General features: G+C 31.3%; 2 protein-coding genes across 3 annotated transcripts; both read right to left on the bottom strand.

Moving 5' to 3' along the window:
• Window positions 1-9,908: 9,908 nt before the first annotated feature.
• Window positions 9,909-10,847, bottom strand: STN1 (Nucleic acid-binding, OB-fold-like protein). The gene has a single exon (XM_078976486.1). The coding sequence runs from the start codon at window positions 10,702-10,704 to the stop codon at window positions 10,192-10,194; it is 513 nt and encodes a 170-aa protein (XP_078832612.1). The 5' UTR covers window positions 10,705-10,847; the 3' UTR covers window positions 9,909-10,191.
• A 130-nt stretch (window positions 10,848-10,977) lies between these two features.
• REV3 (recovery protein 3) lies at window positions 10,978-19,124 on the bottom strand. 2 transcript variants are annotated; one of them, XM_078976485.1, is made up of 21 exons: window positions 18,819-19,124; window positions 18,302-18,384; window positions 18,065-18,122; window positions 17,905-17,954; window positions 17,713-17,825; window positions 17,433-17,475; window positions 17,245-17,313; window positions 16,989-17,141; window positions 16,735-16,891; window positions 16,552-16,643; window positions 15,548-16,460; window positions 15,234-15,458; window positions 14,907-15,136; window positions 14,692-14,834; window positions 13,940-14,513; window positions 13,717-13,863; window positions 13,352-13,627; window positions 13,164-13,271; window positions 12,864-13,069; window positions 11,835-12,774; window positions 10,978-11,138 (listed from the first exon to the last, which is right to left on the bottom strand). In XM_078976485.1, exons 1-21 carry the CDS (start codon window positions 18,928-18,930, stop codon window positions 11,079-11,081), a joined length of 4,752 nt encoding a protein of 1,583 aa, XP_078832611.1. In that variant the 5' UTR covers window positions 18,931-19,124; the 3' UTR covers window positions 10,978-11,078. The 2 variants fall into 2 exon arrangements, with proteins under 2 accessions (XP_078832611.1, XP_078832610.1); XM_078976484.1 differs by lacking the exon at window positions 10,978-11,138 and adding an exon at window positions 11,217-11,541.
• Window positions 19,125-21,264: the final 2,140 nt, after the last annotated feature.

The raw sequence follows: 21,264 nt of genomic DNA, 5'->3' as shown, positions 1-21,264 counted from the left end.
GAAGATAAATTCTAATATATGCAAAACAATTCAACATTTAGAAGAAACTAAAACTTATGAAAATAATAATTTATACAAAATATCTCCATATACTAATAAATATAATAAACAAATAGAAAAAATTTCTAGGCTAAAAATAGGAATAAAAAAATACGAAAAATCAAGAAGTCATAATTTAGAATCGATAAAGCATATTTCTTCAATTCTAACAAAAACAACCTGTTAAAATGAATTTCTCGAATTTAGAATATCAAGTTGATTTTGATTACTTAAAAAATATTGAGTATTATAAAGATTATAACCGTAAAAAAAGAGCTTGGCACGAAGAAAATTATTCATACTACTTAAGATTTCTCTATTTAGGCCTTTGGGAAGATTATGTCTTATCAAATAAAATCCATTCTCCTTTTTTTCAATGGTTTGAATTAGTTTATGCCCCTAAACATAAAATAAATTACCCATTTAAAAATGATTCTATCACTCCCATTTTAGAGAAAAAATATAAAGATATTATTTCTAATAAAGAAATTATTGCTAATTTTCCACCAAAAGGAGAAATTATTATTAACGATATGTTTATTGCAACTCCTTTAGTTCAAGCCCCAAATCAATTAACTACCGAAAAGGGTCTTCAAAAAATTATTTACCAAAATAATTATGCAAATGAAACCTTATCTAGTATTACCGAGCATTTAGTTAAAATTGAAGAAAAATTTTTTAAAGATAAAAACATTAACAAGCAAGATATGGCAAGCACTAGTAATTTAAGTTTTGTTCCTTGCCAAATCGATGGTAATTTTAATCTAGGAAATACAGATTTAATTAATGAATTAGAAAAAAGACTTTCAAAACTTCATATCTCAAACACTAATAATATTAATACTCTTACGAATGAAGAATCTGAAAATAGTGATATTAATAGTGAAACAAATTTTGAAACTCTTGCTCAACAATTTGATACAAATGATGATATTAATCAACTCACTAATGACTTTTCAAATCTTAATAAAATTCATCAATCAAAGCAAAGCACTTTCGGGAAAAATCCAAAACCAACCATAAGAAATTATTGGAATAGACCCTCTCTTCCAGATGTTCAACTTGAAGAACGAAGTTTTCAATTTGACCGTTCTCAATATGATGGTAATTCTGTTTATGAATGGAATATTGATGGCCATTCTGAACATCAAATTATGAATATTGTACAAGAAATGACTATGGCTGCTAATGCTTATAAAGCTCATAATAATACTCAACTCCAAATTGTTAATATAATTACTTCTGGTTTTACTGGCAGTCTTAAAGGCTGGTGGGATTTCTATATTTCACAAGAAGAAAAAGATTATATTTTATCTGCTAAGAAAACTATTATAAAACAAGAAAATAATCAACAAATACAAACGTTTGAAGATGATATGGTTAACACTTTAATTTTTGCTATTATCAAAAACTTTGTAGGGGATCCTACTACTTTTCAAGAAAAAACTTCAGAAATTTTAATGAATTTACATTGCAGAAAACTTACTGATTTTAGATGGTATAAAGATAATTATCTTGTTAAAGTTTTTTCAAGACCCGATTGTAAAGAGTCTTATTGGAAAGAACGTTTTATTGCTGGCCTTCCAAAACTCTTTGCGGAAAGAGTTCGACAAAAATTAAGAGAAAATTTTAATAATACCATTCCTTTTCAAAATCTAACTTATGGAGATTTAATAAACTATATTAATAAAGAAGGATTAGCAGTTTGTGCTGATCTTAGGTTTAAAGAAAAACTCAAAAAAGATAGAATTAACAGTAAAAATGAATTGGGAAATTTTTGCCAACAATATGGTTATCAGCCCTTGAATGGTCCGTCTACTTCGAAATCTAAAGTTTTTAAGAAAAGATCTTCAAAATATTTCAGGAAAAAGAAATATAATCTTCCAGAAAATTATAAAAAGAGTAAAGATTACGCTTCGAAAGCCAAAAAACCCTATAGACAAAATTATAAAAAATCTAAAAGAAAATCAAAAGATATTATTATTTGTCATAAATGTGGGCGTAATGGTCATACAACAAATAATTGTTATGCTAAGACAAAAATAAATGAGTTAAATGTCTCTGAAGACTTGAAAGAACAAATAAGAAAAATTATTTTAAATACTGATTCAGATTCCGATGAAAGTATTTCTGACTTTCAAACAAATGATTTAAATATTCTCGAAAATACTACTTCAAGTTCTGAAGATTCTGATATTTGCGAATGTATTGGTAAATGTCACTGTAACAATTTAATCAATGTAATCACTAGTGGCTCCATTAATGTTCTTTCGCAAGATGATAAAGATCTTTTAAACTCTCTTGATTCTATAAAAGATAAAAATATCCAAGAATTGCTAATAAAACAGATGCTTAATAAAACTAATAACATAACTCCTGCTAATAATGAAAATTTTAATTTAAAAAGTATATACGAAAGATTTACTGAAGCAAAGCCAATTTCTATGCAAGAACTTCAAGAGTAAAACAAGAAATAAAAGAAATAAAAAATAAAATTTTAATTTTAGAAAAAGAAAAACCTTCTACTTTTAAAAACAAAAATATAGAAATTAATAATGAAGAAGAAAATAAAATTGAAAATGTAACTATTGGTAAACTTATAAATAATCAAGTTTCTCAAAAATGGAACACTAAAATTACTTTAGTTAAGGATAATTTTAAAATCAACCTAACTGCTTTAATTGATAGTGGTGCTGATATGAATTGTATTCAAGAAGGAATTTTTCCTACACAATTTTATGAAAAAACTACATCTAGACTTACTGGTGTCGGAGGTACAAAATTAATTGTAAATTATAAAGTTTCTGATGTTCATATTTGTAATGACCAAGATTACTGTTATAAAACTCACCTAATTTTAGTAAAAGATCTCTCTTCTCCTTTAATTCTAGGAACACCTTTCATTACAAAACTATATCCTTTTATGGTTCATGATGATGGTATAAGAACCAATGTTTTTGGAAAAGAAATTATATTTAAATTTTGTGAACCTCCTCTATATTCAACAATTAATGTCCTTAATTATAAAACGCAACAAGCCAAATATCTTATTAACGAAATAAATAATGTTCGAATAACTAATCAATTAAGTGATAACAATATTCAAAATAAAATAACCGGATTAAAATTAAAATTTGAAAAAAATGTTTGTTCTAATATTCCTAATGCCTTTTGGAATAGAAAGCAACATATTGTAAAACTACCATATATATAAAATTTTAATGAAAAGGATATTCCTTCAAAATCTAGAGCCATTCACATGAATAATGAATTAGAAAGTCATTGTAAAAATGAAATTCAAGATTTAATAAATAAAAAACTCATAAGACCTTCTAAGTCACCATGGTCTTGTTCAGCATTTTATGTTATGAATGCTGCAGAATTAGAAAGAGGATCACCAAGATTAGTTATCAATTATAAACCTTTAAACAAAGTTTTAGAATGGATTCGTTATCCTATTCCTAATAAACGAAATTTGCTAAAAAAGCTTTATGATTCAAAAATATTTTCAAAGTTTGATATGAAATCAGGATTTTGGCAAATACAACTTCATGAGGAAGATAAATACAAAACTGGTTTTAATGTTCCCTTTGGGCATTTTGAATGGAATGTAATGCCTTTTGGATTAAAAAATGCTCCTTCTGAATTCCAAAATATTATGAATGATATCATAACTCCTATAAGTAGTTTTGCTATTGCTTATATCGACGATGTCCTAATTTTTTCAAAATCAATTGATCAACATTTTAAACATTTAAATCAATTTCATGATTTAATTTATCAAAATGGTTTAGCTGTCTCTGCAGCAAAAATGCATTTATTTAAAAATGAAATTCGTTTTTTAGGACATGATATTGTCAAAAACACTATTAGACCTATAACAAGAAGCTTGCAATTTTCTACTAAATTTCCTGATGAAATTAAAGATAAAAAACAACTTCAAAGATTTTTAGGATGCTTAAATTACATCCATGATTTTTTCAAGGATTTAGGGATCATATGTAAACCGCTTTATAATCGATTAAAAGACAATCCTGAACCATGGACTCAAAAACATACAGATATAATTAAATATATAAAACAAAAGGTCCCTACTTTGCCATGTTTAAATTTACCTCATCCCGATGCCAAAATCATAGTTGAAACCGATGCTAGTGATATTGGATTCGGAGGAATTTTAAAACAAAAATTTGTTAACTCAACTGAAGAGCAATTGGTTCGATATTACTCTGGTGCATGGAATGATACACAGAAAAATTATTCAACTGTCAAAAAGGAAATTTTAAGCATTGTTTTATGTATTAAGAAATTTGAAGATGATTTATTTATGAAAACTTTTTTATTAAGAATAGATTGTCAATCTGCAAAAAGTATTTTGGAAAAAGATGTAAAAAATATTATTTCCAAGCAAATTTTTGCTCGTTGGCAAGCCCTCTTAGGTAACTTTGATTTCGAAATAGAATTTATAAAAGGAGAAAATAACTCACTTCCTGACTTTCTTTCTCGAGAATTTTTGCAGGGAAAATGAGTTCATCGTCCTCTTCCAAACATGATGAAAAGAAGCCAGTTTATCAAAATCTTGTTCCAGCCTCTCAAAAGCTAGTTCCATTTCAAAATCAAAATCGTTTTTCTCCTTTAACACCTACTTCTAAGAATTCACAACTTTATTCTAATATCCTTCAGTCAAAACTTGTTACTCCAAAAGTTGCTTCAACTGACACAATAAGCCCTTTTGCAAAACCTATCACTCCTCAAACTCAAAAATCTGTTACTCCTAGCCCTTCTACAAAAACCCCTTATGTTCTTAATCCAAATTTCTTAAGAGTTCAAATTCTTGAAGATTTTCAAATCCATAAGTTACACCAAGGTTTTCATATTCTCACCAATCATCTCTTTGGACAAGGAAAAACCTTTTATGTTGATTCATATAAAACCCGAGAATATTATCAAGCTATTCTGCAAAAATCTGGTTCAGTCAATTTTGTTCATCGTTCTAATTCTAAAGAGGGAAACATTGATTTTAGCAAAGCTCATATTATCAAAATCATTTCTCCAGAAAGTTGGGTTCCAAACCTTCACTCTGAAAAACCTCTTATAAGTTATCCTGCTTATCCCAAATTTTCTTACTATGATTATCAAGACGCCTGGACTAAGGCATTCTTTATTCGGAATTATTCACATTCATGGTTTATCTTCTTTGATTTGAACTTCAATTGTGAATATCCAAGATGGTTTATCAATTGGTACAAATATATGGGTATTCTTCCAAATTGTTTACCAAAAGAAATTTACGATGGATATCTCAAATTTAAAGAATTGTTTATTCAACAAATTCCAGAATTTGAATACATGTTACAATTCACTATGATATTTAAAGTTCCATGGATAATGTCTTGGACTTTTCATTATCAAGAAGCAAAGGACTCCTCTCCTCCCTGGCTTAATCGTCAATTTCGCTCAAAATGGTGGGATAAAATGAAGATTTCTCAAGCTAGTGAACAAGCAGTAATTAAACATTATCAAGAAATATATATTCAAAAACCAGAAGTCGAAGCCACTTTTATCAACAGTCTTCCCAAAAGTGATGTGGATCTAATTGCAAGAATTAAAGATGCTGCTACCTCTTCTCCTCAAGAACTTCAAAAATTACTTCAAGAAATTCGCCAAACTCCATCAGTTTCTGACGATTCTCCAAAATCTATAAAGAATGATTTATTTGAAGACGCTCAAGACCCTTTTGATGATCCTTATGAAGAATAAGAAATCATTATCTATAAATTTGATGTAATACTTTAAATGTCAGATATTTCGTTTTTTCTATTATCAAAATTTCGTTTTTCAAGTACGAATACATGTATACTATGTAGGTATTCATCTATTTATGTATAAACAATTTTTATCAAAATTATTATCAAATCTATAATCAATGATGATATGAAGACAAAAAACTTTAGAAGATGCTCTATAATGGCTTGCTTTATCAAAAGAAGATGGTTATTGATTACAAACGACAATTGTTTCAAAAGATGAATGACAACCACTTTCAAGGACAACCACTTGCAAATAATTATTGATTGGCCATGGATTCTTACGGCAAACATTATCACAAGAAGATTTCAAGACTTTGAAGACTCCAAGATGATTATAAATAGAGGCTATCCTTTAGTTGAAGACACAAGAAAAAAATTTCATTCTCTAAAAAATGTTCATCCAATGTCTAAAAAATCTCCAAGAGTCTCTCTTTCTACTAGTAGATGTTCAAAGTCTTTAGATTTTCAAATAATTCTTTCTCCAGAAGTATGTACTGATTGTAATTCAAGCCTAATTCAAGAAGGTATTATCTAAAATATTCTATCGTTGTGTTATTTTTATGATAATTTCATTTCGAGTTATTCTAACTATTAATTATACTAGATTTGAAATTTTTGTTAAAATAGTACTCGTTTTTAATAATCAAATTAATCAAATTCATGGTTAAATCATTTAATTATGTCTAGCAAAATCTTGATGAATTGTATTCCTAATAGAAATATTCTTTTAAAAATACAGCAAATCCAAGAATCTATTAATAACTCTGAGCAAAATCTTAAAGATTCTTATAAACTTAATAATCAAGGCACAGATTTAAACAATAATCATATTCATGATGTTAGACGATTCATAAGAGCAAGTATTAAAATTCGTTACAAACAGATACGTTATCTAAAAACAAAACTAGTCATTTTCTAGTTATAAAATTGAAGAACAAAAATTGTGCCTAGAAATCATAAATGGTATATATATATATATATATATATATATATATATATATATATATATATATATATAGGGTTAGGTTCATTTGAGACCACTTATCTTTTGTGAGACCGTAAGACGCATTTTTTTATTTTTTTTATTTTTTTTTATTTTTTTTATTTAATTCATTTTCCGAAAATAATATTTAAAAAAAGAATTTTTTGATTTTTCCATTTATTTTGCATTTTAAAATTATTTTTAGAATATTTACAGTGTAATATTCTATTTAGAATATTTCACGTATTTTTAAAAAAAAATAGAATTTCTTTTTATTTTTTTTAATTAATTCAAGTTCCGAAAATAATATTTAAAGAAAGAATTTTTAGATTTTTCCGTTTATTTTGCATTTTAAAATTATTTTTTAGAATATGTCAGTGTAATATTCTATTTAGGTTTCACGTATTTTTCAAAAAAAAAACGGATTTTTTTTATTTTTTTTAGTTAATTCAAGTTCCGAAAATAATATTTAAAAAAAGAATTTTTGGATTTTTCCATTTATTTTGCATTTTAAAATTATTTTTAGATTTGGTCTCACGGTCTCACAAAATTAGAATGGTCTCAAATAAACCTAAACCTATATATATATATATATATATATATATATATATATATATATATATATATATATATATATATATATATATATATATATATATATATATAAGTTCAGTAATTATTTACAAAGTGAGATCATCGTGTGTATTTTAGTTTTTGTGTATCCGCATATATCTAAATTTGTTATTTATTTCAATAAACTTATGCTTTTGACATATATAATTTCCCTAAAATATTTCTATATGAATTACCAAATCTGAGTATTCGCTATTCGGCGGTTGGCCGAACAAGTTTTATTGGATTATTATATATTAAAAAATATTATTTTTAGCATATAATATTTATCTGTTAGTAAGTGTTATTTTATTGGATTATTAATTTTATTTAATTAATTTTTATTAAATTTTTTATTGCATTAGTTCTTTTTATTTGATATTAAATTAAATTTATTATTTTTATTTAGAATAAATAATATTTTTTAATTGTTTTTATTTTTTTAATTTCTTTCTTTATTGTTTCAAATAAAAATACCAAAAAATCATACCCACCCCACATTCTCTAATTTATTTTAAATATTTAGAAGATAGCATATTTTGGACAACACCACAACCATTACTCAGTCACAACAAACCACTATCGAGCCGTCTCCAACCCTGTTACTATATATATATATATATATATATATATATATATATATATATATATATATATATATATATATAAGTTCAGTAATTATTTACAAAGTGAGATCATCGTGTGTATTTTAGTTTTTGTATATCCGCATATATCTAAATTTGTTATTTATTTCAATAAACTTATGATTTTGACATATATAATTTCCCTAAAATATTTCTACATGAATTACCAAATCTGAGTATTCGCTACTCGGCGGTTGGTCGAACAAGTACCGAATAACGAGTTCTACAACTTTGTCACCATCTGTAGTGGCTATGGTGGTTTGAAAACCCTCGATCTAACATTGTCATCATCGATGGTGCTATCTGCAATAATGGTCGGCTGGAGGAAGTATGCTTTCTAGGGTTTATTTCACATTGTGTGGGTAGTCAACTGGTGTACTTTTCATTGAGAATGGCCGACCGTATTCGATGATCGATGATTTCCAGTGAGATAATACAACGACGCAAGGTGGTAAAATGCAACGAATGGATGAGCTGACCTGGAGTGTTTGGTATTTTTATTTAAAACAATAAAGAAAGAAATTAAAATAAAATAAAAACAACTAAATAAATATTATTTATTATAAATAAAAATAATAAATTTAGATTAATAATCCAATAAAAAGAACTAATGCAATAAAAAAATTTTAAAAAAATAATTAAATGAAATTAATAATCCAATAAAGTAACACTTACTAACAGATAAATATTATATGCTAAAAATAATATTTGTTAATATATAATAATCCAATAAAAAAGAATTAATTAAGTAAAGAAGAAATTAAAAAAAATCAATTAAAAAAAAATAATAATAAAGTAATATTTCTTAATATATAATTATATTATATTAAAGATAATATTTATTAATATATAATAATCCAATTAAAAAATTAACGAAATAAAAAAATTAAAAAAAATAATTAAAAGAATTTAATAATCCAAAAAAGTAACATTTACTAATAGATAAATGTTATATGTTAAAAAAAAAAAAACTTATTAATATATAATAATCCAATAAAAAATTAATGCAATAAAGAAGAAATTCAAAAAAAAATAATTAAAAATAGTAATATTTATTAATATATAAATATAATATATTAAAAATATTATTTATTAATATTTAATAATCCAATAAAAAATAATACAAGAAAAAAGTTAAAAAGAAAAAAGTAAATAAAATAATTAATATATAATAATTCAATAAAATGAAAAAGAAAAATTGCATAATTGGTCCTTGTAGTTTGGTAAAAAGATAAAACTGCAAAAAATGGTCCCAAGGGTAAATCTATCATTTATCAAAAGTTAACAACAATGTTGTTAAACTTAACGAGGTTGGGACCAAAACCGCAATAAAACCATCAAATAGGGACTTTTTTTTGCTAAAAAACTTTTTTTTTACTTTACCTACAGAAATTGACAAACGACAGGGGACCATTTTTGCAATTTTGTCTTAAAGAAATGAATATTCATGAACAATCGTCTAGAATCTTTACTCCGGTATTCTAGAGAACGCTTTGCAACCACCTATTCTTGACAATATGGTTATTTTCTTCAAAGACTTCTTTATATGTGTTAGATTACTATATTTCCCTATATAATATTATATATATGGTCAATACATGTAAGTTGTAATATAAGGGCGAAATGGATCTAGAACCACTCAGCTACACACTTAGGATAAAACCCTAATTATGTATCACAATCCTTGATGTTGATAGTAAATGCTAAAACAATATTGGAGTGAAAAATTAGTTATCATGACTAACTATTAAAAAAAATGCAGGAAACACTATTATTTTGAGGCAAACAAGTAAACATTCCTGATATATGAAAACAGATAGATGCAAGAAATAGCAATATACTTTCTATTACTACATTATAATTTTTATTTTGTTCTTAAAGCATTCACACTTTGAAAAATCTACCCTTAGTTCAATTTTAAACTCGGTATGTCTAACTTCTTGATAATCCCCATCGATGAAAGGTGGAGGAGGCGAGCCATCAATAACTGTATCCATCAAATTAAGGAGCATTTGGATTGCGTTTCTAAAAGTGAATTACCCTCCTATAATCACACACTCGAGAGTCAAGACAAGGGATTTCTGATTTAGTCAATAGCATAAACTCAATCATTAGCTTTTCTTGTAATGGGTGGTAGCGAAGGGGGTACAATATCGTAGCATTTTCGAGCCAAACGAACACATTGTAACCAATGGAGAGTCTCAGCATTAGGGTCTCTTTCAACAAAAACATCAGAAACAGTAAGTTGGAGTTTACCTCTGTAAATCGTAACCTTGCCTCGCACTCGAGCTGAAACCCCAATTTGGATTAGGGTTGCGAAATTGCGAGCGGATTCAGCAATTAATCGAACATCTGGTGGGCTACGGCGGGAATGATAGGGGGAGGTAAGCTGGTTGAGCCAAAGAACACAGGGGATGCACCCGGTGCCATCATCGATGGTGAATCTAAGGAATATGTCGGGTTTGTGCTCTCGGCTAGTAACCACACCTAGGGTTTCGGCACGAGAAAGAAGGAGGGTACCTCTACGGAAGACGGCGTTGGGTTGTGAAGACGACGGCGTTAGTGATAGGAAATCGAAAGCCAGCAGCTTTACGTGAGTGTTGTGCAGATCTTCCATGCGAAGGGTCGACGATGAAGCCTAACAATCTGTCGTCTGAACTTTTATTTTATGGATAGGACACAGGTTTCCTTGCAGCAACAAAGCTTAAATTCATAAACATGCTCATCAAAATTAGTGTTTGCATCACAAAATTAACTACGTTTTAGTAATAATTAAGTGAATCGATAAGAGTGACCTTTAAAAAAAATTAAAATTCTTGAACTCGTAAATAAGAATAGTCAAAGAGCATTTTTTTTATAAATAAGAATTTGGCATTTTTTGGTTGTTCCTTCTGAATAAATTCTCTACATAAACAATAAGTGTCTTAAAATCATCCAAATAACAATATTCACTATAACGGAACCTAATACATTCCATTAAGAAATGGAGCTTTACAATACATGGACCTCAATGGGAAACAGCTTGCCATCAATATGTCTTGCATACATGAACTGAAAAAAAAAAAATTATGTACTCAGAAATTGATATTCCTATTATAATGTTTATATTTTACAATGACAATAAAAAGATACAAAAAAAATAATAATAAAATAAACAAAAAGACAATATCCCGTCAATGTACATGTTATATTCCAAATATGCAACATTGCCTATGAACATATAAACTATTAATTTAAATTATCAACACATGTAATATTGAATACAAGGGCAAAAAGGGATCTAGAACCACTCTGCCACACATTTAGGATAAAACCCTAATTCCGTGGCAACACTCGAGACGGATCTCAACTCTTTTTGTAGCTTTCGCCTTTCATAAAAGACAGAGCATGCAAGTGACGTGCATTTCACTCCACTTTCTACAATCCAATCCCCACCTCCACACTCCCGACATATCTAACATAACATCAACCACTTATTAATCACACCGTTTTTTTGGATTATCCCACTGGGTCCAGGCTGTCTGTTATATCATGTCATGTCTAGTCTTAACTTTATGAATGACACAAAAAGCTAGCATGTCTTGTCCCACCTTTTTTGGATGAGACAAAAATTACAATTTTTGTCACATCATGTTTTGTCTTATTCTATTCCACCTTTTTAGGTGGAACAAAGACAAAACAGTCTCTATAATGCAGTTCAAACACAGTACAAGATCTTCGACAAACGTTGCATTTCCAAATACTTACCGCGGCAAGATGTTGCATCTCTCTTTCCATCTTGGATGTCCTTCCGGTCACCGCAACCGCAACAGCACTTTCGTTTCTTACACATTTACCGCATAAAGGCGATACAGATGACGACGCCTGAACCAACTCCCCACACATAACACAATGTTTGGACAAATAATAATAATCAATTCTAGTCCTATGAGAATTCAAACCATTATAATTATACCCCTGGTTTTTCCCACCAAATTCCCTAACCACCCGTGGCATGTCCAAAAACCATTGGTTTAAATCCACACCTATAAGCCCAAACACACGCTGTAAAGCCGGAATTATCTGTTTGTTGATGTAATACAAGTCGTTTAATCTGAAAGGCGAATCTAGTGATAATAGATCTAACGGGTCGACTACCATGTCGGATAAGCGTGCACCGGGTTCACCGTGGACCACCACGTAGGGGATTCTCTCCGCGTAACGTGGCTCGGCTCGAGGGTCGGCTTTTATGGCTTTGGTGGCTACAATAGCGGCTGGAGGGAGAGAGGAAATACGAGAGGAGCTGTAAGTTCCTAATCGGACTTCTTTTGCAAAAATGAAATCTTGGATTGAGATTCTTCCGGATAAAATACGCGACCATTGACGTACTAAATATGATTTCACTTTACTAATATCTTGATTTTCGAAATAGTTTTTTAAGGAAGATTCCATGGTTTTGGATACAGCTTCACATGTATCTCTGCGAACAGTTTCGATACCTTTAGCATCAAAGAAAGGTTTGACTTGATCAGGCTTCTCGTAACTGTATCCAACATATCTCTTTTTAGTAAGAAGAAAGCATGGGTAATACACCTTCTCCATTTTCAATACAACTGGATTAGGGTTCATCTTTGTTACAGCAGATGCAATCTCATTTCCAATTTCAAAAGCTTCACTCACAGATCGCCCTGGAACAAGTACAAACATACTGCAAAAACACACGTATCAAATATCAAATATCAATTATCAACATTAACACAAAAATAAATAAATAAATAAATACAACTTATTTTTTACCTATCGGTGTCGCCATATATGACTTTAGCTTTCCATTTTTCATGTGTGTTCACTAATGAAATAGCAGCTTCTAGTGTTCTTCTGCCACATTGTACAATACTGTCTGCCAGCTCAGCACAAGGCATTCGTCCACTAAAACCAGCTGCTGTATACCCATATGTCACGTTTGCTATTAGCTTCAATGCAAGCTGTCTTGCATTATAAATCTGAAACCAATCAAAAGATTTTATTATTTCATATCATATTTTGTTCATAACCTTAATTAACTACAAAGAGTAAAGTAAAGTAATTAGATTTTACCCGATGAAGTACTTTTTCTGAAGGAGATAGTTTCTTCATTGCTTGTTTAACCATAATTCGTGTTGATAATATCTCATCAAGTAACCTAGGCAATACGCCTTTACGAATCTGAAATAGAAAATTACTTTTATTTCTTTCTATTATAGCGTTGTATACAAATTAATCCAAATCTAATATGGTTTTTTTACCTTTGAAGGGGCATACATTACACCATTTGGAGTAAGAAGAATTTCATGCATTAATCCACGAAGAACATTTGAGTCTGGTGTATATGAAGTAACACCAAGTGTATTTGGTTTTGAAGGTGTAACTTTACCAAGGCATGTACAGAAGCAGAGATTATAAGCAATCACCATTGATGGATATAGAGACTGAAAATCTAGAACAATAACTGGATCCGAATAGAATCCAGATTCTGGCTCCATAACAAGTGGCAAGCATTCCATTGCAGGTTGATTTGCAACCTAGATGACAACAAATTACCTTAGTAATTAACTAATTATATCAGTTGATACTGATAAATTAAGATTTAAGATTAAAGATAAAAGTAAACCTGTTGGCTTCCAGGAGAAATTGCAAGATAATTTTGTGTATGTGCTAATCTAAGTAGCATAGATTCAACACGATATTGAGAACCTCTTGAAAGAACAGAAAAGAAATCAATACCAAATACACGTGCAAGCTCTGATGTTCTGTTTATCTGTATAGGAAAAAAGATGTATGAACTTTATCTTATTTAAAAACAGAATCTAGATTCCAAAAATAAGAAAACATACCATATCGAGTTGATTCATGACTTGAAAGTTCAATTTTGCCCTTTCCAAAACATATTCTATACATCGGTATCTTGCTTTTCCAGGACCACTAGAAAACCACTTTGTCAATGTCTTGAAATAAATAAATGGAATTTTTCTTCTGAGAACTGCTTCTGCCACTGCTTCAGCTGTGTACATATTGAGCTTAACCTCACTGCGGACTAGCCGCCAAAGATTAAGGACGATTCTACCCCCGACATGGACCCCACTTGCATGAGTTCGCCCCCATTCATCCTCAATAACTGCATCACTTGGAGGGTCAATGTCGGAATTTATTGCTTCAGGGGGCAAATCAGTCATTGTTGATTTATCTGGATTTGAAATGGGATGAGATGGTGTGCGAGATATTTTATTAAGTAATCCAATTCCAAGATAAGCAGCTCTTTCAGCTAAGAACCCTAATGAACCACCTTGAATCTCCCATCCTATTAGTATATCTGGATCATGATTATTTATGATTTCCATGAAATTGTTGAATAATTGCTTCTCTTGAGGGGAAACCAACAGCTTGCAACCAGTTATAGCATCTAGATTCCTGTTCAGAATTTGAAAAGTCTACTTATAATTATTCTAGCAAAATGGATTTCAATGCTTATGAAGTGAAAAAACGTGTTTATGTTAAACAAACGTTGATCATTGATTCTTTTTCTTTTTACTGATGATGGAATTAATTCTAAGCAAATTGGAATCTACAAAAATTAAAAATGATGCACCTTGTAACAGATGTGGTCTCACTTCGTAAGAGAACATAACTATTGATCAAGGATTCATCATCTTCTTGAATAACAATTACTATGAAATTCACAGCATCAAATCTAGGGTCAGGTCTCAAGTCTCCCCTAGATTCAGCTTGAACCTGTAAATAAGTCTTACATTAGTCTAACATATCAACAACAATAGTAAAATATGAAAGAGAAATCAAGAGAACCTCAATGCTAAACATAGTCAACTGTTGTCCTGCACCAATACTTGCAGGATCCCTAAAGCCTGATTGACTTAAAGGAGTCAGGTTTTTCCCTTCTGGACCTGATATCTGAGAGATATCTTGTGATTGTGAAGTATTTTTCCCATGATCCAAATTAGTTTTCTGCTCATTACACATGTCAGCAGAAGTGGAAGATTCTTCTGTTAATGCATTTGTATTCTCTCTAACAACATCTAACATGAAAGAGACAAAATAAGTACATTTTCTCAACAATTTGTAAAATTTCATCAAAAGTTGGGTGTAGGTGTAGAGGTGTAAGTGTAAGTATACCTTGATGAAGCAACCATGTATTAACATCATCTATTGATGGAGGTGAAAAGACAGGTGTCAACATGTAGAAAGAGGAACCATTGTTATGATAGTGAATAGGAGCACCCATGGCTTGTTCTTGATTAGGAATGGAGTCATCTATTTTAGGCTCAGTATGTGTAGCTTCTTGATAGTTCCCATCAATGGAAGGTGGAGGAGGTGAGTCATCAATGTCTGTATCCTCAACTACAATATAAATTGCAAGAAACAGTTATGAGGAAACTGGTAGAGAAAGATATATTTAAAAAAATTAAAGATATATGGGAAGGCTTTACCACATTCTTGAGAAGCAGAAGCTTCAAAATTCATGTCCTTCACATGAACAGCTTGTGAATCATCATCAGAACAGCACCTTGAGTTGGAACTAGGAGGAGGACCGGTGTCTTGCTGATCACTACTCCTTTCTTCAGGGGCAAAAATGGAATTGTTGTCTGGTGTATCATGAGAAATTTCAACTTTTGAAGTTTCACCCCGATGACAACGTTTTCTCCTCATCAAATCCCTCACTGAGCATCCAACAATCATACTTCCTGCCTTTGATAAACCTTTTTCTGAATCTGGACAAGTTTCTGTACCAAATTCACTATCATTCGTGTTCTTAGGCAAAGAAAAAGGCAAAGTGCTCCATAAGGATCGTTTTCTTCTATCTTTCCTTCTGAAGCTTGAACAAGAATCGATTTTTACTCTTTCTTTTATGGGTTTTTTCTCTATCTTAGATATATTATCCACTTGATGAATCTCTTTCTTTGTTGGTGATTGAGGAGAAGATTCTTGAACTTCTTGAACAGAATCAAGAATATCTTGACACTCTTGTTGGGATGCATTTGTGAATTCCATATCAGCTTTTTCAATAACCTCATTGATTGTTGTTGAAGGCATTAATGGGCTTAAGATGATCTCTCGTCTAAGTTCATCATCAGAGTTTATATCTTCAGCAGCTTGAGAAGATGCTAGCCAATCTAGAAGCCTCAAAGCCTCTGCATCTGCAACTGGAGATCTTATACACTGTGAATTCATTCTTTCAGTCTCAACTGGAGTGCAAGGTAAAGAATCTTCCACTTCACACAATTCCAATAGCTTGTTTTCAAGGTCAACTTTATTTGACAGAATATTTAGAACATCATGTGGGCTTGGTTTTCCAGGGTCAGATGATATGGTTTCCATATGCATTCCAGTCCTCTCAAATTCCTAAAACAATGAAGAAGAAAGTCAAATTTTAAAAACTTATGGTTTAGTGGAAATAAGAGGATGCCAATAAGATTGAAGAACAGAAGAAGACCTCCCAAATTGGTATGAGTGACTGAACCATTCTAACATCTGAAAGGGTTTGTGAAAGTGATGAGTACAATTTACTTTTCTGGTTAAAGATATCTGTCAAGTGTCAAATATCAAATAAACATAAACTCAGTCACTACCCTTTATCCATAAAACCATTGTGAAAGACTCCAAAACACAAACTAACCATCAATTGCAGCATCTCCCTCAAGTTCACAGACACTTTGACGTTTAGCAAGATCATTCTCAAGGTCTTGAGTAGAAGAATGCCAAATCCAAGAGTCAGGAATAGTGGATGAAAGCCAGATTGGTGATTCTAAACTAACACCACTACTTAAACCTGCCTGACATGTCCCCATATAAGTATAGACAAATACCATCATGTTCATGTTCATGTTCATGTCCAAAAGCCATTAACTTATGCAGCTTAATAACTATTACCTGAGAGGTAGAAGCCATAGAGGAGTTATCTACATGTTGTTTATGTTGTGGATAATAAGTCGCCTTCCTTTTAGTGAAAACATGTGGCACTGGATGACGAAATTTCATCTTTGATAAATGTAGGTGGCCCATTCCTTGCAAGTTGTAATCAATCTTGAACATGTGAATTAAGAAAAAGGTAAACAAACATTAGTGGAGGTTATATTTTATACAACAAACAAGAAAATTAATGATTTAATAGCAAAAGTGTGTTTACCAAGAACTGGAGAAGAAATGGAATATGTGATTCAATGGGCTGCAAACTCTTTTCAAAAACTGAACCCCCCTGAGAAATAGGATGCCATTAGTGGATTGATTAACAATTTAACATAAAGTTAATTCAATGTTGACACAAGGTTCATGTGAAGAACAAATGTCAAACATAAAGAAGTTTCAAATATTTACCAAAAGAAGATTTGCTGCTCGAGAGACATCCTGTGGATGATATCTTTAACCTCTGTCAAGGAGCTAATAGCATAACTAAAAGTAGTATAAATATAAACACTTCAGAAAATGAATGGAGATGATTAAAATATTCAGATTTTGAAAAGGGGCAAACTGGTAAAGACAGATGTTTAGTTATTTACAAAGAGAATGATGATATCCCAGTGTAGAACATATAAACACCACATGAAACAAATCATACACATGTGAATTTAACAACAGGTTAAAGCATTTTGGATACAGGTAAAGCTTGGCATATAGTTGCTCTGATGCATCATAACCATATAACCTTCTTGCACGAACAAGACTACAATCATGCACATGTTGACGTTTTGATCCAGCACTAGCTTTAAGCTGTAACAGTTGAAGAATCATACCTATAGTTAACATGAGATCCTGCAAGTACATATTTTTCAAGAAAAAAACAAATTACCTTCAGTGCCCTTTCAAGAGCAAGAGATATCATTCGCGCACATGCATCACCTGATCAATATTAGCCAACAATGAACAAAAAGATGATTATATATAACTCCTTTATTAGCAATTGAGAAAGAATTTGAAGACATCAATGCCACTAAGAATATCTGCAATACCTTCTTGGTCTGGTTGATGAACAATATCTGAACAAGGAACATATAGATATGGTAAAGCCTGCATCATAATCAAGATACTCATCATACTCAATAGCTATTTGACAAATAGCAATCAAATAAAAACAACACTCTATCAAAAAATGAAACTTGATTCTACATTGTCAACCATAAGTACCTACCAAGTTGCATTTTCTCATAAACTCTCATGTTTTTAAAGGATTAATATGAGAAACTTACTCGATGAATATGCAAACATGTCTTCTGACCAGCTGGTGTTGACCCATATACTCTAATCACAGGAACCTCATTCACCTTCCCACCTGTCCATTGAGAAATATAAGTAACAGAGACAAATATACATTTGCAAAAAAGCTTTCTTTGCAAAGTAGAGATAGACCCTCACTATTTTATATAGTACAATTGGTGTGCTTTTATGGTGTAAACAAGCCATTTCAATTCTCAGTATCTTCGGCTTTAATGCTTGAACATTCATTTGGAAGTTATTTAAAATAAAGGCTTTGTGTGTTGTGTTGGGAAAATTTTATATGGTACAAATGCAAAGTGCATGCATCTCTTTAGAGGAATAAAAAATTTGAAAAACTTTGTGTTGATGAAACGATTAAGTACAAATAGCCGCATCACATTTCCAAAACGATAGCGCATAGTACCATGGTAAATGGAGACACTTGTAAGAGTGTAGAAAAGTTATGACTCAAGATGAGATAAATAAAATATAGTTCATGAGCATAGATACCTTGAAAGCTACTGTAACAGAGATCAAGGCCTGGAATTGGAGGAGACATGTAGTAATCAATTGACACTATCCGAACGCTGAAAATCTTCAAATCCGGCTGGGAGTCTGCCATTGATTTCTCTGACCTTCGTGAAAATTGGGGCAATTATATACAACACGATCCTCTCTGTTGTTCAGTCCATTCAATTGAGAATACAATAAAGATTAGGGTTTGAGCATAGAATTGGGGATTCGACCGAGAAAATCGATAAGGGTTTATTTGGCGGGTGTAATTTAAAACCTCCTGCGGAGAATGCACGAGCCATGGTACCCTATACGCTCTGTAGACTAAACAATTAATAATAGAAAAATAAATAAATAAAATTACATGTGGAACAATAGACTTATGTATGTCGGAGTTTAATTGGCAAAGGAAAAATCATTTTTGAAGGTAAGTAACTCTTGTATTTGTTTTTATTTGTGCTTTTTCTTGTAATCAAATAGAACTTGTTGTTTATGTTCACCATAATCATTTTGACCAGCTTTTGACGTGTGATAGTCAGTCAAAGGGTTATATTTTGAAGAGAAGCAGGAATGAATCTCATAAAGTCATTAATATCAGTAGGAGATGACGTGGGATTTGTTGTAAATGAGTATAGGGAAAATGAATCAGAAGGGTAACCAACTGTTGCATTTGTTCTCATTTGGTCATTTTTCCTTTTTTGTACTCAGTATATCATCAAACTTGTTGTTTGTGTTCACCATAACCCTTTGATCGGCTATCACAGGTCAAAAGTCGGTCAAAAGGGTTATGGTGAACACAAACAACAAGTCTTATAGTATATCGAGTACAAAAAAAAAGTGATCAAATGAGAACAAACGCAACAGTTAGTTACCCTGAAGAGTCATTTTACTATAAGCAAAGTACATGTGGGGTTTTGAGATTTCTTATTATAAACTATAACATTTATAAAATTTTCACTTATCTATAAGGTCGAATGACATAAACAGTTTTTTTCACCATGGATTTATGCTGAGGGAAGTGGCGTTGAGAACACCAGGGACAGGCAACTTACCGAGAACTTTTTTATCATGTATAGAATATTATTATTATTGCATACTTTTCCCTTTATCCAACTACAAAATGTCTTGTTAAACTAAACACTGACCACATTATATGGTGATAATACATAGTTTTCCAATTAAAATAATTATATATTTTAAAAAAAGAGGAAAAAACTTGCACTAGTTTTTTTTAGAAAGATAATTAAGCAAATTGAAATTTTCAAATTTTTTTAAACTCACCAAATCTATAACGACCCAATTTTCACACCCAAAAATTTCATTTAAAAATAAGTGGTTTGTAAAACATTTGTAGTAAAACATCATCCGATCATATCATTTCATAAAACATATCTCGTGTCTGAAACCCAAAACATGAAAATAATAATAATGTCAGAATACAATCCCATAATATCTCATAATGCGGAAAGTCAATGTGTGTGTGTATGATGTGCCGCTATCGCGCCAGCTCCTTCCCCTTCGCTTAAGAGGTACCTAAAACCAAAACTGAAAAATGTAAGCATGAAGCTTAGTGAGTTCCCCCATCATACCACATACCATACAATCATATCACATACATACTACCAGACATTTCTGGGGTGCTGACCTACCCGTACGACCATTCTGGGGTGCCGACCTACCTGTGTCAAGCCATTCTGGGATGCTGGCCTACCCATGTCGAGCCATTCTAGGGTGCTGACTACCCTTCGGTCCTAACAACCGAACCTCGTGGACTATTTCACCCCCTACTACTACTATCATGTATAACATAACATAAACACATTATCAGACATATCTGGGGTGCCTGAACTACCCTTCGGTCCTAACAACCAAACTCGGGGACTGGTCCCTTCCTACTACCTCTATCGCATATAACATAACAAGCCAACATGCAAACATATCATCACATACTGTCAGACGTATCTGGGGTGTCTGACTACCCTTCGGTCCTAACAACCGAACTCTACTACTATCACATACAACATATCATGCTAGCATATAACATATCAGGTAGTAGCAAACCTAGATGATATCACAAAGACAATCATTTATCATACGTCTCCTACTGGTGGGTTGGCATTGTGGCCTTAGACCCATCGCTACTGGAAGGTAACTCACCTCGTAGTAGCTACTGAACTGTGCGAGAATCCTGACTGTTGCCGCTGCTACTCCAGAAATCCTCCGGCTATAATTCCCACAAAACACTTAGTCAGAAACTGACATCTACTCTTAGGATAAAATGACCATTTTACCCCTGACCAAGTCAAAGTCAAAGTCAACTTCTAGTTGACCTGACTCACTGAGTTGGCTCGCCAACTCGTCGAGTCCCTATCCTTCCATTAGACCTTAAACTCGTCTCTACTCTTCGAGTTAGGTGATGACTCGACGAGTTTTCCTTCTAAAT

The sequence above is a fragment of the Lactuca saligna genome, chromosome 9 (genome assembly GCF_052625555.1).
Source record: "Lactuca saligna cultivar CGN05327 chromosome 9, ASM5262555v1, whole genome shotgun sequence".
Lineage (NCBI taxonomy): Eukaryota > Viridiplantae > Streptophyta > Magnoliopsida > Asterales > Asteraceae > Lactuca > Lactuca saligna.
The sequence above is the reverse complement of the archived record's forward strand: the minus strand, read 5'-3'. Positions and strand labels throughout refer to the sequence as shown.

Coding starts and splice junctions, on each gene's coding strand:
- REV3 (XM_078976484.1), bottom strand. CDS start 18,930: ATGGCAGACTCCCAGCCGGATTTGAAGATTTTCAGCGTTCGGATAGTG. Junction 17,826..17,904: donor CTCTTGAAAGGGCACTGAAG/GTAATTTGTTTT, acceptor CAACTGTTACAG/CTTAAAGCTAGTGCTGGATC. Junction 15,459..15,547: donor TTCTGCTTCTCAAGAATGTG/GTAAAGCCTTCC, acceptor TTTATATTGTAG/TTGAGGATACAGACATTGAT.
- STN1 (XM_078976486.1), bottom strand. CDS start 10,704: ATGGAAGATCTGCACAACACTCACGTAAAGCTGCTGGCTTTCGATTTC.